Below are 15,861 nucleotides of genomic sequence, written 5' to 3'. Positions count from 1 at the left end.
CAGAGACCCGCCCCGTGCTGGGGCTCCTGATGGTGGCTTGACTGTGCCTCACTGGTGAGTAGGAGGGGAAATAAGAGGAAATGGCTTTTGACCAGACCTTTCCAAGCACATCTACTGTTTTTAGCTCAGATGATTTGATAAGCAAATGTGAACTTGAGGAAGAATCCGTGGTGGCAGGTACTGCTGCTGTGTTGTAACCAAGCCCCTGGGTTTCCAAGATGGCCTTATCAAAGGAACACAATGTGAACAGCCTTGTTGGCACTGCCTCCGGCATTGCAACCAGCTGTGCTTGGGCTGAGGTAACCGCTGTTTTCACTTGGCTTAGAGGCTGCTGGGAGGGTTTGCTGCTGCAAAGGTGTGCAGGGTCTGCAGAGAAGCTCATGTGTTCCCAGGGTGTGTGTGTGTGGGGAGGGTAGGGGCTTTAAAGACCTGCCTTCAGTTCCTTTCTGTAACACTTGGGTTTATCTTCCCTTCTGGTTGATAAAGATTCATCTTGGCATGGAGATGAGTGTCTGGGAGACAGAATGTAATGGAGTTAGCAAGAGATCCTCATGAGGTTTCTTGAACCAAATTGCAGGTTCATCCATTCCTCTTGGCACGGGGTAGTGTCAGAGTACTTTGGTTGTCACAAGACGCAGAAGTCTGGGTTCCCAGCCTCGCTGGCCCAAGGGGTCTTCATGAGACAAGGAAGCAGCAGCTGGTGCTCTCGTGAGAGCAGCCAACACAGAGACCACTTGTGTTCCTCCCAGCTCTGCTCCTCCCAGATCCTGCAACAGTTTGATCCTGTGGTGAGCTATACAATGTTCTCTGCCCCGGGGAGGGGTCCCTGTAGGGGTCCACGGTCCTGCTTACTGTGCAACTGGGCCAGCTGCAGAACTGGCATGTTGCACAGTGGACATACTTTGCGAACTTCCAGCCATTTAATAAGGCACCTGCAGAATGAGACACCGCAAGAGGCAAGATGTCAGTCCCGTGTCTGTGGCACCACCTGCCCACACACCTCACATGCTGAACATTTTGGAAACCCAGATCTGGGGAGTGGAGTGAACAGCCAGGTCCTGAAGAGTTCTACCACTGGGTGGAGAATGCATTTCATTCTCTGGAGGAACCAGAGACTCCAGTTTTCCAAGAGGCTATAGTCAGCATATATCCTCAGTCGTCCATGACTTCTTAAAGAATGAAGTACACTGAGGAGGGTGGTGGGAAGGAGGAGGAATAAGGTTTTCTAGTACACATACAAAACATAAAATTGTAAGAGAGGGAGGAATATTAAACATGTCTGTAGGAAAGGGGAAGATATGGTCCTACACTACTACTTACACTGACTTTATTTTGATTTAAAATAATTATGGTTTTGATTAAAATAAACTTTTAGGAAAGGAAATTCTTACTGAAAAGTTCCAGTAAAATAGCTTTTTATAGCCTGGGTCTCCAAGGAGGTATGGGCTTGTCTGACTGCCTTAAGTCCTGCCTTGGTAGTCACGTTTCCATTACCCTGATCCCTCCTAATGTCTGTCTGTCTGTATCTTTCTCTCTTACACACATGCACACACACAAATACAAATGCCACTCAGTAGGGTGCTTTCAGCTTTCTACATTACAAACTAATCATGAAGTCATCAAGCTTGTCTGCCACTGCCCCAAGCCCATGGGTGAGTTGGTCAATGTACCTCAAACTCAGGTCCTCTTAAATAATCCCACGCCAATACTCACTTTCTGTGGAAGGCATGCTTACATGGACAAATCCCCAACTCATCTCGAGGCTTGAAGTCTTCTAGACACACTGCACAGAGCTGAAAGACAGATTTGCAAATGAGGCAAAGTATCTGCTAAGTCATTGCCCAGGCCAATGTAAAGTGCAGACCCCTGAGACCCAGCCATTTGAAAGGACTGGAAAGAAACAGTATCAAATGGGCAAGGTCTTCTGAAGAAGAGTCTCCTGCTCTTCCTGCACATATCTCAGAATTTGAGGGCAGATGGGAGAAGACAGAAAGCAAGAGGCAGGTTCCTTTACTTCAGTCCATCAGAAGAGTCTGACTTAGGTTTCTTCTTATCAGATAGACTGAACATAATTTTTTGTGCTGTGCCAAGGAGCTGACTTTTTGTAGGAAATGCTCTGCCTACTAGCAGTAGAGCCCCTGAAAGGACCTCGGATCCTGAGGCAGGTGCTGGGGCTCTCCTTTTTCTGCTCTTCATAATGTGGAATCTGTAAACCATAGCACAGCCTTTGGTAATATGCTGCTTGTAGTTCCTGGGGTCCCTTACTCTGACACTGTCCTGTCAGTGTCTGTCTTTGTCATATAAAAAGTGATTCAAGAGTCACTGAATTTAAACTTAGGAAAATGTGCAGATGGGGCCAGGATTGCTCTGATAGGTGGCTAGCCTCAACTGCTTGGAAAGAAGCCTTTTTCAAACCCAGATGCTGGGTTCCAACCACTTCTTCAGCACTTACCAGGGCCAAGGGACACCAAGTATCGTCCCATTTACTCAATTTACAGATGGGGAAACAGAAACTCAGAGCAGTAACCATGTTGCCTGGAGGCAATGCAGTTGGTGAGTGGCCAGGCCTGGGTGAGAATCCAGGTCTGTAAACACTTTGATTTGCCCAAAGCTTGAACTCCTCCCTGCTTGCTTCCCTGTCCATCTTCAGCAGTCCTGGTTAAGCCATCACCATTTCTTCAGACTGCTGACCAGCCTCCCCATCACCCATTTCTTAACCTATAATATGTAATCCAATATTCTTAGGTTTTGTGACAGGACATGTGGCTCTTTGTGCCCTGTGGCCAGTACTATGAATGTTGGTCTTCCGTCACCCTTCTCCACAGAACTCTCAGGGCCTTGTGTAACAAGATCTTCACAGGAGGAGGAGAATGGATAAGTGTCTTATCAGTTTGGATTACTGCTGAGACAGCACGAGAGGAGGGAGGAGAGCAGGACAGATGGCTGGCCTCGGCTGGGACACCCAAGCTGTCTGACTTCTGCCATCGTGATGCCCCTCAAGCTCTCTTCCTTTATCTGCAGGGTAAGGACATTATGTGCCTCTCCCTCCCTCCACCTGAGACTGTCATCATGTCATCAGCTCAGGTTGGGGGCAGGCCTGAGGAGGTAGGAAGGCATTCTACCGATACAATTTTTTATTCATATTTAAATTTAGTGATGGGAACACTATTTTCAAGCCCATTTTTGTTTTCTGGAGGAAGGTTAAGAACAAGCTGTGGGTAAAGATGAGAAACTAGCAGTTTTGGTCTTGGGCTTCAGCTTCCCATCTGTAAAGGGGGAATGATGTTCCCACCTACACTGTGTGAACAGGTCCTCTGGCCTTAACATCGAGCTTTCTTCCTGGCATAACCTTCTGAAAAAAAAAAAACCAAACATTGAGGACTGCTGGCTCTGCCCTGTAGAGATTCAGTGCTGATCCTACCAAAGGGCAAGATGTTGGATGAGTCATTCATTTTTATTTGGTTATTTTCCCAGAATCCAAAATTAGATTTGTAGCCTTTTCAAATGGAGTTACTATTAATGGCTATTATGTTCTTTTAAAAAAATTCTAAAACCGTAGTCACTTGAAAAAAAAGAACAAGATAAACTCTGACATGTTAAGTGCTAAAGGTGACCAAAAGCCAAGGGCAGTCATGAAGAGAAAAGCTTAGATCTGACTACTTAGCAGTTCCCTCAAGGGTCAAACTAATTTTACAAATTTACAGATTGTACTTTGCAAATGAGCTTTATTCTGCAGTATTTCAAAGAGATTGTTTTTTTCACTCCTTCTTTTAAAATGGAGATATAATTCATACTCCATAATATTCACCCTGTAAAGCATACAATTCAGTGCATGCTAAGTCACTTCAGTTGTGTCTGAGTCTTTGCAACCGCATGGACTGTAGCCCATAAGGCTCCTCTGTCCATGGGCTTCCCCAGGCAACATACTGGAGTAGGTTGCCAATTCCTCCTTAGGGGATCTTCCTGACACAGGGATTGAACCTGGGTCTCCTGCATTGCAGGTAGATTCTTTACTGTCTGTGCCACCAGGAAAGCAATTCAGTAGTTTTTTTTTTTTTTTTTTTTTAATATATTCAGAGTTGTGCAACCATCACCACTATCTAATTTTATGTCAGCAAATTTGGAAAACTCAGCAGTGGCCACAGGACTGGAAAAGGTCAGTTTTCATTCCAATCCCAAAGAAGGGCAATGCCAAAGAATGTTCAAATTACTGTACAATTGTGCTCATTTCACATGCTAGCTGGTGGCTCAGATGGTAAAGAATCTTCCTGCATTGCAGGAGACCTGGGTCGGGAAGATCCCCTGGAGAAGGAAATGGCTACTCACTCCAGTATTCTTGCCTTGAGATCTCCATGGACAGAGGAACTTGGGACTACAGTTCATGGAGTCACAAAGAGTTGGACACAGCTGAGCGACCAACACACTCATACATGCTAGCAATATTATGCTCAAAATCCTTCATGCGAGGCTTCAGCAGTACATGAACTAAAGACTTCCAGATGTATAAGCTGGGTTTAGAAAAGGCAGAGGAACCACAGATCAAATTGCCAACATTTGCTGGATCACAGAGAAAGCAAGGGAATTCCAGAAAAACATCTATTCCTGCTTCACTGACTATTCTAAAGCCTTTGACTGTGCAGATCACAACAAACTGTGGAAATTTCTTAAAGAGATGGGAATACCAGACCACCATACCTGTCTCCTGAGAAACCTGTATGCAGGTCAGGAAGCAACAGTTAGAACCGGACATGGAACAACAGATTGTTTCAAAATTGGGAAAGGAGTACATCAGGGCTGTGTATTGTCACCTTGCTTATTTAACTTACATGCAGAGTACATCATGTGAAATGCTGGGTTGGATGACTTATAAGCTAGAGTCAAGATTACTGGGAGAAATAACAACAACCTCAGATATACAGATAATGATGCCACTCCAAAGGCAGAAAGTGAAGAGGAACTAGAGAGCCTCTTGATGAGGGTGAAAGAGGAAAGTGAAAAAGCTGGCTTAAAACTCAACATTCAAAAAATAAGATCATGTCATCCGGTCCCATCACTTCATAGCAAATAGATGGGAAAAAATGTAAATAGTGAGAGGCTTTATTTTTTTGGGCTCCAAAGTCACTGCAGGTGGTGACTGCAGCTAGGAAATTAAAAGATGCTTGCTCCTTGGAAGGAAAGCTATGACAAACCTAGACAGCATATTAAAAAGCAGAGACATCATTTTGCCGACAAAGGTCCGTCTAGTCAAAGCTATGGTTTTTCCAGTAGTCATGTATGGATGTGAGAGTTGGACCATAGAGAAAGTTGAGCACCAAAGAAGTGATGCTTTCAAATTGTGGTGCTGGAGAAGACTCTTGAGATTCCCTCAGACTGCAAGGAGGTCAAACCAGTCAATCCTCAAGGAAATCAACCCTGAATATTCATTGGAAGTATTGATACTGTAGCTGAAACTCCAATACTTTTGGCCACCTGATGTGAACAGCCGACTCATTGCAAAAGACCCTGGTGCTGGGAAGGATTGAGAGCATGAGAAGGGGGCAACAGAGAATGAGATGGTTGGATAGCATCACCAACTTAATGGACATGAGTTTGAGCAAACTCCAGGAGATAGTGAAGGACAGGGAAGCCTGGTGTGCTGCATGCAGTTCATGAGGTCGCAAAGAGTTGAACATTACTTAGCAACTGAACAACAACAAGTAAGCAGTCACTATCCATTCTGCCTTTTTCCCCTGGTAACCACTGATTAATTTCCTGGCTTGATGTATTTGTTTATTCTGGTCATTTCAAAATGGACTGGAATCACGAAATGGCATCATACAACGTGTGGTCTGTTGTGTCTGTCTCCTTTCACTTAGTATGATACCTTCATGGCTCATCCATATTGCAGCATGAATCAACACCTCATTTTAATGGCAAGATGGTATTCTGTTATATTGAATATAGCACCTTTGTTTATCCAGTCATCTGTTGATAGCAACTTGGGTTGTTTCTACCTTTTGGCTATTGTGAATAATGTTGCTTGAAACATTAGTGTACAAGCATCTGTTAGAGTTTTCAATTCTCTTGGGAGTTTTCAGTTAGGAGTAGAATTGCTGGGTCATACGGTAACTCTGTGTTTAAGTTTTTGAGGAACTACTAAACTGTTCTCCAAAGTGGCCAAACCATTTCACATTCCCATCAGCAGTGTATTAGGGCCCCAATCTCTCTGTATCTTCAGGTTATTATATCTTGTTGATTTATATACAGTCTAGATGGCATGAAGAGATACTTTATGTTTGAACTGGATTGCCCTAATGACTAACAATGTGTTTATTGACCATTCATACACCTTCTTTGGAGAAATGTGTTTTCAGATTCTTTGCCAATTTTTCAGTTGGGTAATTTTTCTTTTTCTTTTTGAGTTGTATGAGTTTTTTATATATTCTAGACACAAATCCTTTATCAGATAGCCAGCTGACTTTGACAAGGATGCAAAAGAGTTTCTGTGGCAGAAGGATGGCCTTTTGGCAAATAGTGTTGGAGCAACTGGACATCCAGAGGCACTAGAAGTATGATAGGATCCCTAAAGCAACCAAAAAAAAAAAAAAAAAAAAACAACGGTAAATTGGACTTCATCAAATTTAAAAACTTGTTCTATGAAAGATCTGTTAGGATAAAAATACTGGGAAAAAGTGTTTGCAAATCTTTCAGATTTTTAATTAATGAGTGAATGAATGGCTGTGCTGGGTTTTTGTTGCTGAACATATAGGCTTTTCCTAGGTATGGCAAGTGGGAGCTACTCTTTGTTGGCATGCATAGGCTTCTCATTGTGCTGGCTTCTCATGTTGCAAAGCACAGGCTTTAGGCGTGTGAGCTTCAGTAGTTGCAGCACATGGGCCCCAGAAAGCATAGGCTCCTGTAGTTGTGGTGCATGGGCTTAGTTGCCCTGCAGCATGTGGAATTGTCCTGGAACCAGGGATTGAACCCACATCTTCTGCATTGGCAGGTGGATTCTTTTATTTTTAAATATAAAAAAAAATTTAATCAGAGGATAATTGCTTTACAGTGTTGTGCTGGTTTGTGCCATTCATCAACATGAATCAGCCATAGGTATACATATATCCCTTCCCTCTTGAACCTCAGTAGCACGTAGATTCTTAACCACTGAACCACCAGGAAAGTCCCAGATCTTTTTATTTTGTAGGCTTTTTATTATTGAGTTTTAAAAGATATTTATATATGCTGAATATCAAACTTTTCAGATAAAAGATTTGCAAATATTTCCTTCCTGTGATTTGTCTCTTTACTTTCTTGATAATGTTCTTTGAAGCACAGAAGTTTTAAGTTTTGATGAAGTTCAGTTTATCTAGGTTTTTCTTTGGCTGCTTGTGCTTTAGGTGTTATACCTAAGAAACCACTGTCTAATCCAAAGCCATGAAGATATATATTTAAGTTTAATTCTAAGAGTTTGGTTATTTTAGTTGTTACATTTAGGTCTTTGATTCATTTTTGAGTTATTTTGTATATGATGTGAAGCAGGGCTCCAATTTCATTCTTTTTTTTCTTTTGCAAAAACTTTTATAGTTAAAACCCCCAATATGACTTCTAAGTTATTATTTTAAAAACTTTTATTTGACTATAGTAAGAATAATATAATCAAATCAATATAATCCAGTCAACATCCTTTGACTTATTTTCATTTCCAAGGAAAGAAAAATACTCTGCACATGAGTAAATATTAGCCAGTTGAGCACAAAGTTATATATGATGACCGATTTCATTCTTTTGTGTGTCGGTATCTAGTTATCCCAGGACCATTTATTCTCCCCACTTTTTCAAATTATGGGAGTAAGGCAACACATTTACAAGAGACTTGGAAAATACAATGTTACATATAGTTCTACTATATATTATAATTATTTTTTAAGTAGATAAATTAAGATTTTAATTGGAGTTTCAATATCAAACACTCAAAAATTAATAGAATGAAAACAGAAAAGTAGAAGGATGTAGTAGACCTGAAAAGCCTTATGAACCAATTCAACATGATTAAGATTTATATAATTTTCACACAACAGCAGGATACAAATTCTATTCCAGTTCCCACAGACTATAAACTAGGAGACACTGGAACATATCCAGAGACATATAACAAGGTACAAAAGTTTCATGGTCTAAAGGTATTGAAAGCATATAGTCTGTTCTCTTATCACTGTAGAATTATGCTAGAAATCAAAATCAAAAGATACTCGAAAATAACCCACATATTTTCAAGTGCAATGTGACATTTACCAAGAGAGACCTTTGACTTAGCCATTGAAAGCTTCAACGAAGTTAAAAGACTAAAAAAAACCCAGAGGGTGATTGCAGAGAAGAAAACATTTAAATGAGAAATTAGTATCAAGACCCACAGAGATGTTATGGGGAGGGAGGTGGGAGGGGGGTTCATGTTTGGGAACACATGTAAGAATTAAAGATTTTAAAATTAAATTAAAAAAATTAAAAAAAAGAATATAAATTTCTAACTTTAAAGCAAATACATTGTGCATCATATTCAAAAGTTTGTTTTAAAGAATAAAAATTTTCCCTAGTTCAATTTTATCTTGAATTAAAACATCCTATAAAAAAAATAAAAATACTTTAAACAAAATCCCATGTTATTCAGAAATTAAACGTCCACTTTTAAATGATGGGTGTATCTAAGAAGCCATAACAAGGAAAATTAGAAAAATATTTGTAGTAGAATAAAAATGAAAAGAATTTATCAGAATTTGTTTCATGAAGCTGAAGCTGCTCAATGCAACTAAATACAATTTAAATAAGCTATGAATGGAATTTTAAATAAGCTATGAAAACAGATAATGGACACTAGCATAAAATTTGGTGAAATTTGAACAAAATCTGTAGTTAATAATCCTGTATCACATATTAATTTTTTTTTTTACAACAGAGTATTTTTTTTGTATTCTCAGAATTGGATTAGAAGTTTCAAGCCTCATTCACATTAAAAAAAATCACCAAGATAATAAGCTTTCTAGACTTTTAGCAGTAATACTAAGTGGAACTATATCAAAGTTTTGAGTGAATATAAATTAGAAATCTAGCATTCTACTCATACTTAGTCAAACAAGTGAAACCAAAATGTCATAAAATTTTTAGCTAGGCAAAAATAGGATCCTAAGTTTCTTAAAATGTATATATTATATATACTATATATATATATATATACACACACACACACACAAAAGCTTTCTTACTATACTAGGCATTAAGAAAGAACAGAGGAGAAATTGGAAAACATAAACTAAATGAAATGGCAATACTGAATATGAAATAGAGAAATGAAACAAACTAGATAAAAGTAAAAGATCATCATATAATCCAGTTGTTTTTAAAGATAGCGGTTGATTGGAATCACATCCAGAGCTCTGGAGAAAAAAACAATACCTGGGTATTTGTATTTTTCAAAAAATTCCAAGTAATGTGCATCTGGATTTTAAAAAGTGATTACAGGTTTTTCTATTTCATGGTAATTTTGGTGATATAGGGTTCTATTATTATTATTTTTTGACCAATCATGATTTAATGGTACTAAGTGAATAACAGTTACATAATCACAACAGTAAAAGATGATTATTAGTTTTCACAATCAATATCCAGACAAAAATAAAAGATAATTACAGTTGCAAGCCATAATGGAAACATGACTAACCTAACAATATAAAATAATTACATACAATTTAGGGGATTAAGTAGAGTGATGTGGTAACTGGAAGTGCTTATGACATGCATATGTTTTCATCCATCCAACAAGTCTGTGTCCTGTGGTTGGCACATTTAATCCATTTACAGTTAAGGTCATTATCAATATGTATGATCCTATTACCATTTTCTTAATTGTTTTGTTTTTTTGTAGGTCTTTTCCTTTTCTTGTGTTTCTTGCCTAGAGAAGTTCTTTTTGCATTAGTTGAAAAGCTGGTTTGGTGGTGCTGAATTCTCTTAACTTTTGCTTGTCTGTTAAGCTTCTGATTTTTCCATCAAATCTGAATGAGTCTTCTTGGTTGTAGGTTCTTCCCTTTCATCACTTTAAATACATTGTGCCATTCCCTTCTGGCATAGAGTTTCTGTTGAGAAATCAGCTGATAACCTTATGTGAGTTCTTTTGTATGCTATCTGTTGTTTTTCCCTTGTTGCTTTTAATATTTTGTCTTTAATTTTTGTCAGTTTGATTACTGTGTGTCTCAGTGTGTTCCTCCTTGGGTTTATCCTTCCTGGGACTCTCTGTGCTTCCTGCACTTGGTTGACTATTTCCTTTTCCGTGTTAGGGAAGTTTTCAGCTATTAGCTCTTCAAATATTTTCTCGAGTCTTCTGTCTTCTCCTTCTGGGACCTCTATAATGCTAACGTTGGTGCATTTAATGTTGTTCTAGAGGTCTCTTAGGCTGTCTTCATTTTTTTTTCTCTATGTTCTGCTTTGTGGCAGTGATCTCCACCATTCAGTCTTCCAGGTCACTTATCCATTCTTCTGCTCAGTTATTCTGTTGATCCTTCTAGTGTATTGTTCATCTCTGTTTGTTTATTCTGTAGTTCTTGTTGGTCTTTGGTAAACATTTCTTGGATCTTTTCCATTCTTTTTCTGAGACTGTGGATTGTCTAAGCTATCATTCTGAATTCTTTTTCTAGAAGATTGCCTGTCTCCATTTCATTTAGTTGTTTTTCTGGGCTTTTATCTTGTCCCTTCATCTGGCACATAACCTCTGCCTTTTCATTTTGACTAACTTTCTGTGATGTGGTTTTCGTTTTGGTGGCTGTGGGACTGTAGTTCTTGCTTATTCTGTCTGTCCTCTGGTGGATGAGGTTAAGAGGCTTGTATAGGCTTCCTGATGGGAGGGACTAGAGGTGGAAAAACTGGGTCTTGCTCTGGTGGGCAGGGCTGTGCTCAGTAAAACTTTAGTCTGGTTGTCTGCTGATGGGTGAGGCTGTACTCCCTCCCTGGCAGTTTTTTGGACTGAGGTGACCCCGTCCTGGAGTCTATAAGCTAGAGTTAATGGTGAACTCCAAGAGGGCTCATGTGCCAAGGGGCACCTCTTTGGACTGCTGCTCCCAGTGCCCCTATCCCTGCAGTGAGCCATGGCCAACCCACAGGAGACCCTCCAGCACTAAACAGGTAGTCTTCTATGAGGTGACTGTTCCTTTCCCCTGGGTCTTAGCACACATAAGATTTTGTTTGTACCCTCCAAGAGTGGAGTCTCTGTTCCCCCCAGTTCTGTGGAAGTTCTGTAGTCAAATTCCACTGGCCTTCAAAGTCAGTTTCTGTGGGGATTCCTAGTCCCTTTGCCAGATACCCAGGCTGGGAAGCCTGACATAGGTCTCAGAACCTTCATAACAGTAGGAAAACTTTTTTGATATTATTGTCCTCCAGTTTGTGAGTCACTCACCCCATGAGGATGGGATTTGATTTTATGGTGACTGCAGCTCTCCTTACCATCTTGTTACAGCTTCTCCTTTGTCTTTGGACATGGGGTATCTCTTTTTGGTGGGTTCCTGCATCCTCCTGTAGATGGTTGTTCAACAGCCAGTTGTGATTCTGGTGCTCTTTGCAGGAGGAGATGAGCACATGTCCTTCTGCTCCACCACCTTGAACCAATCTACAGCACCATTTGTTGAATAGACTGTTCTTTTCCTCTTGAATGTCTTGGCACCCTTGTTGAAAATCAATTGACCATAAATGTATTGGTTTATTTCTGAACTCTCAATTCTATTCCATTGATTTTTATGTCTATCCATCTGCTTGTATCACACTGTCTTAAATACTGTAGGCTTGTGGTAAGTTCTGATATTGGGAAGTGTGAATCCTCCAGTTCTCTTCCTTTTTGAGATTGTATTTGGCCATTTGGGACTGTTGCATTTCCATGTGAATTTTAAGTTCTGCTTGTTAATTTCTACAAAAAAAGGGCAGCTGTGATTTTGATAGGAGTTGTGCTGATTTTGTAAATATTTGGGGGGAATACTGCTGTGTTTAACAATAGTAAGGACTTCCCTGGTGGTCCAGTGGTTAAGAATCCACCTGCCAATGGACACAGGTTCGATCCCTGGTCTGAGAAGACTCCACATACCACAGGGCAACTAAGCCTGTGCACCACAGTTTGAGCGCCCTAGAGCCTGTGCTCTGCCACAAGGGAATCCATTGCAATTAGATGCCTGTGCACTGTAACCAGAGAGTAGCCACAGCTAGAGAAAACCTGCAGCAGACATCCAGCGCAGAAAAAACAAACAAACCCAAAACAGTAGGTCTTCCAAGTCATGGATACAGGAAGTCTTTCCATTCATTTATGTCTTCTCTAATGTCTTTCAATGATGTTTTATAGTTTTCAGTGTACAAGTCTGAGCATCTTTCTTTTGTCAAATTCATTCCCAGGAATCTTACCCTTTTTGGTGCCATTATAATTGGAATAGTTTTCTTAATTTCATTTTCAGATTGTTCATTGCCACTACAAAGCTGATTTTGTATATTGATCTTTATTCTGAAAAATTTCTGAACTCATTTATCTCTTGATTTTAGGTAGATTCTTTTGGGGTTTCTGTAGCTACAAAATCATATACAAATACAGTGTTACTCCTTACCTTCCTATCTGGTTGCCTTTTAGTACTTTTTCCTGCTCAACTGCTCTGGCTTGACTCCTCCAGTATAATGTTGAATAAAAGCAATTAGAGTAGGCATCCTTGTCTAATTTCCTCTTAGGAGGAAAAGCTTCCAGTCTTTCAATAAGTATGATGTTATTTGTGGGTTTTTCATAGAAACCTTGATCAAGTTGCAGAGGCTCCCTTCTGCTCCTAGTATATTGAGTATTTTTATCCTCTGTGATCCACCTCCCAGAATACTGGAAATAAAAGCAAAAATAAACAAATGGGATCTAATTAAAATTAAAAGCTTCTGTACAACAAAGGAAAATATAAGCAAGGTGAAAAGACAGCCTTCTGAATGGGAGAAAATAATAGCAAATGAAGCAACTGACAAACAACTCATCTCAAAAATATACAAGCAACTTATGCAGCTCAATTCCAGAAAAATAAATGACCCAATCAAAAAATGGGCCAAAGAACTAAATAGACATTTCTCAAAGAAGACATACGGATGGCTAACAAACACATGAAAAGATGCTCAACATCACTCATTATCAGAGAACTGCAAATCAAGACCACAATGAGGTACCATTTCACACCAGTCAGAATGGCTGCGATCCAAAAGTCCACAAGCAATAAATGCTGGAGAGGGTGTGGAGAAAAGGGAATCCTCTTACACTGTTGGTGGGAATGCAAACTAGTACAGCCACTATGGAGAACAGTGTGGAGATTCCTTAAAAAACTACAAATAGAACTGCCTTATGACCCAGCAATCCCACTGCTGGGCATACACACTGAGGAAACCAGAACTGAAAGAGACACGTGTACCCCAATGTTCATCGCAGCACTGTTTATAATAGCCAGGACATGGAAGCAACCTAGATGTCCATCAGCAGAGGAATGGATAAGAAAGCTGTGGTACATATACACAATGGAGTGTTACTCAGCCATTAAAAAGAATACATTTGAATCAGTTCTAACGAGGTGGATGAAACTGGAGCCGATTATACAGAGTGAAGTAAGCCAGAAAGAAAAACACCAGTACAGTATACTAACACATATATATGGAATTTAGAAAGATGGTAATGATAACCCTATATGCGAGACAGCAAAAGAGACACAGATGTATAGAACAGACTTTTGGACTCTGTGGGAGAGGGAGAGGGTGGGATGATTTGGGAGAATGGCATTGAAACATGTATACTATCATGTAAGAAACGAATTGCTAGTCTAGGTTTGATACAGGATACAGGATGCTTGGGGCTGGTGCACTGGGATGACCCAGAGAGATGATATGGGGAGGGAGGTGGGAGGGGGGTTCAGGGTTGGGAACTCAGGTACACCTGTGGTGGATTCATGTCAATGTATGGCAAAACCAATACAGTATTGTAAAGTAAAAAAATAAAATTTAAATAAAAAAAATCATAAAAAAAAGAATGTTGAATTTTGTCAAATGCTTTTTCTGCATCTATTCAGGTGGTCATATGTTCTCCCTACCCCTTTATTCTATCAATTGGGTGTATTACATTGACTGATTTTCCTTTGTTGAACCAACTCTGTATTCCTGGGACAAATTATAATCCTTTTTATATGCTGCTGATTTTGGTTTCCTGGTGTTTGTTGAAGATTTTTGCAACTATATTCATAAGTGATACTGATTTGGAGCTTTTTTCTTTTTTATGATATCACTGACTGGTCCTGATATCAAGATGATACTGGCCTTACAAAATGAGACAGGAAATCACTCTTCATTTTTCAAAGTCAAAGAATAGATCCTATCAGCTCTGTCAGAAATTGGGCTAGGATATACGTTTACTGATTGGTCATTGCATAGATACTTGAGTCCATTTGTTTTACATGATAAAAGGCAGAAAGGTCCTTAACACATTATTGACTAGAGATATATTAATTCATCTTTTGTTACCTGAACATTATTGACAGGAGATGTATTAATACATTTTTTGAGAGTGATACAATTAACATTACCATGTGAAGTTGTTAGAGTTTAAAATTGATCAAGGGTTCATTATACAACTTAAGATTGTCATGATCATTCACATTTTGCTCTGTTGGGTTTTTCTTCCAACTTTGTGTATGTTATAAATGCAAGTTTGTTACCATAAAATTTTCAAAAATGACACATTGTGAAATTTTGAGTAAATAAGAATTTTCCAGTAAATTTTATGCAGATACTTTCTCTGTTGTCTGTGCAACATATATAATAGTGTATCAGAAGATGATTTTTCAGAATACACTTCTAATTCAGATATGAATATTCAGTTCAGTTCAGTCACTCAGTCATGTCCGACTCTTTGTGACCCCATGAATTGCAGCACGCCAGGCCTCCCTGTCCATCACCAACTCCTGGAGTTCACCCAAACTCATGTCCATCAAGTCAGTGATGCCATCCAGCCATCTCATCCTCTGTCGTCCCCTTCTCCTCCTGTCCCCGATCCCTCCCAGCATCAGAGTCTTTTCCAATGAGTCAACTCTTCGCATGAGGTGGCCAAAGTACTGGAGTTTCAGCTTCAGCATCATTCCTTCCAAAGAACACCCAGGACTGATCTTCTTTAGAATGGACTGGTTGGATCTCCTTGCAGTCCAAGGAACTCTCAAGGGTTTTCTCCAACACCACAGTTCAAAAGCATCTATCCTTTGGTGCTCAGCTTTCTTCACAGTCCAACTCTCACATCCATACATGACCACTGGAAAATCCATAGCCTTGACTAGATGGACCTTTGTTGGAAAAGTAATGTCTGCCTTTGAATATGCCATCTAGGTTGGTCATAACTTTCCTTCCAAGGAGTAAGCATCTTTTAATTTCATGGCTGCAATCAGCATCTGCAGTGATTTTGGAGTCCCCCAAAATAAAGTCTGACACTGTTTCCACATCTATTTCCTGTGAAGTGATGGGACCAGATGCCATGATCTTCATTTTCTGAATGTTGAGCTTTAAACCAACTTTTTCACTGTCCTTTTTCACTTTCATCAAGAGGCTCTTTAGTTCCTCTTCACTTTCTGCCATAAGGGTGGTGTCATCTGCATATCTGAGGTTATTGATATTTCTCCCAGCAATCTTGATTCCAGCTTGTGCTTCTTCCAGCCCAGCGTTTTTCATGATGTACTCTGCATAGAAGTTAAATAAGCAGGGTGACAATATACAGCCTTGACGTACTCCTTTTCCTATTTGGAAGCAGTCTGTTGTTCCATGTCCAGTTCTAACTGTTGCTTCCTGACCTGCATAGAGGTTTCTCAAGAG

At 39.7% G+C, this 15,861-nt stretch overlaps 1 protein-coding gene across 1 annotated transcript in view; it reads right to left on the bottom strand.

Moving 5' to 3' along the window:
• Window positions 1–793: 793 nt before the first annotated feature.
• RNF24 (ring finger protein 24) overlaps window positions 794–15,861 on the bottom strand; it is a 108,851-nt gene continuing 93,783 nt past the window's right edge. Inside the window, exons 5-6 of the mRNA XM_068987600.1 lie at window positions 1,714–1,793; window positions 794–932 (exon numbers count right to left, since the gene is read on the bottom strand). Coding sequence (XP_068843701.1) covers window positions 794–932; window positions 1,714–1,793 — 219 coding nt within the window. The remainder of the gene's footprint in view (window positions 933–1,713; window positions 1,794–15,861) is intronic.

The sequence above is a fragment of the Capricornis sumatraensis genome, chromosome 15, assembly GCF_032405125.1.
Source record: "Capricornis sumatraensis isolate serow.1 chromosome 15, serow.2, whole genome shotgun sequence".
Lineage (NCBI taxonomy): Eukaryota > Metazoa > Chordata > Mammalia > Artiodactyla > Bovidae > Capricornis > Capricornis sumatraensis.
This window is presented reverse-complemented; position numbering and strand designations above follow the sequence as displayed.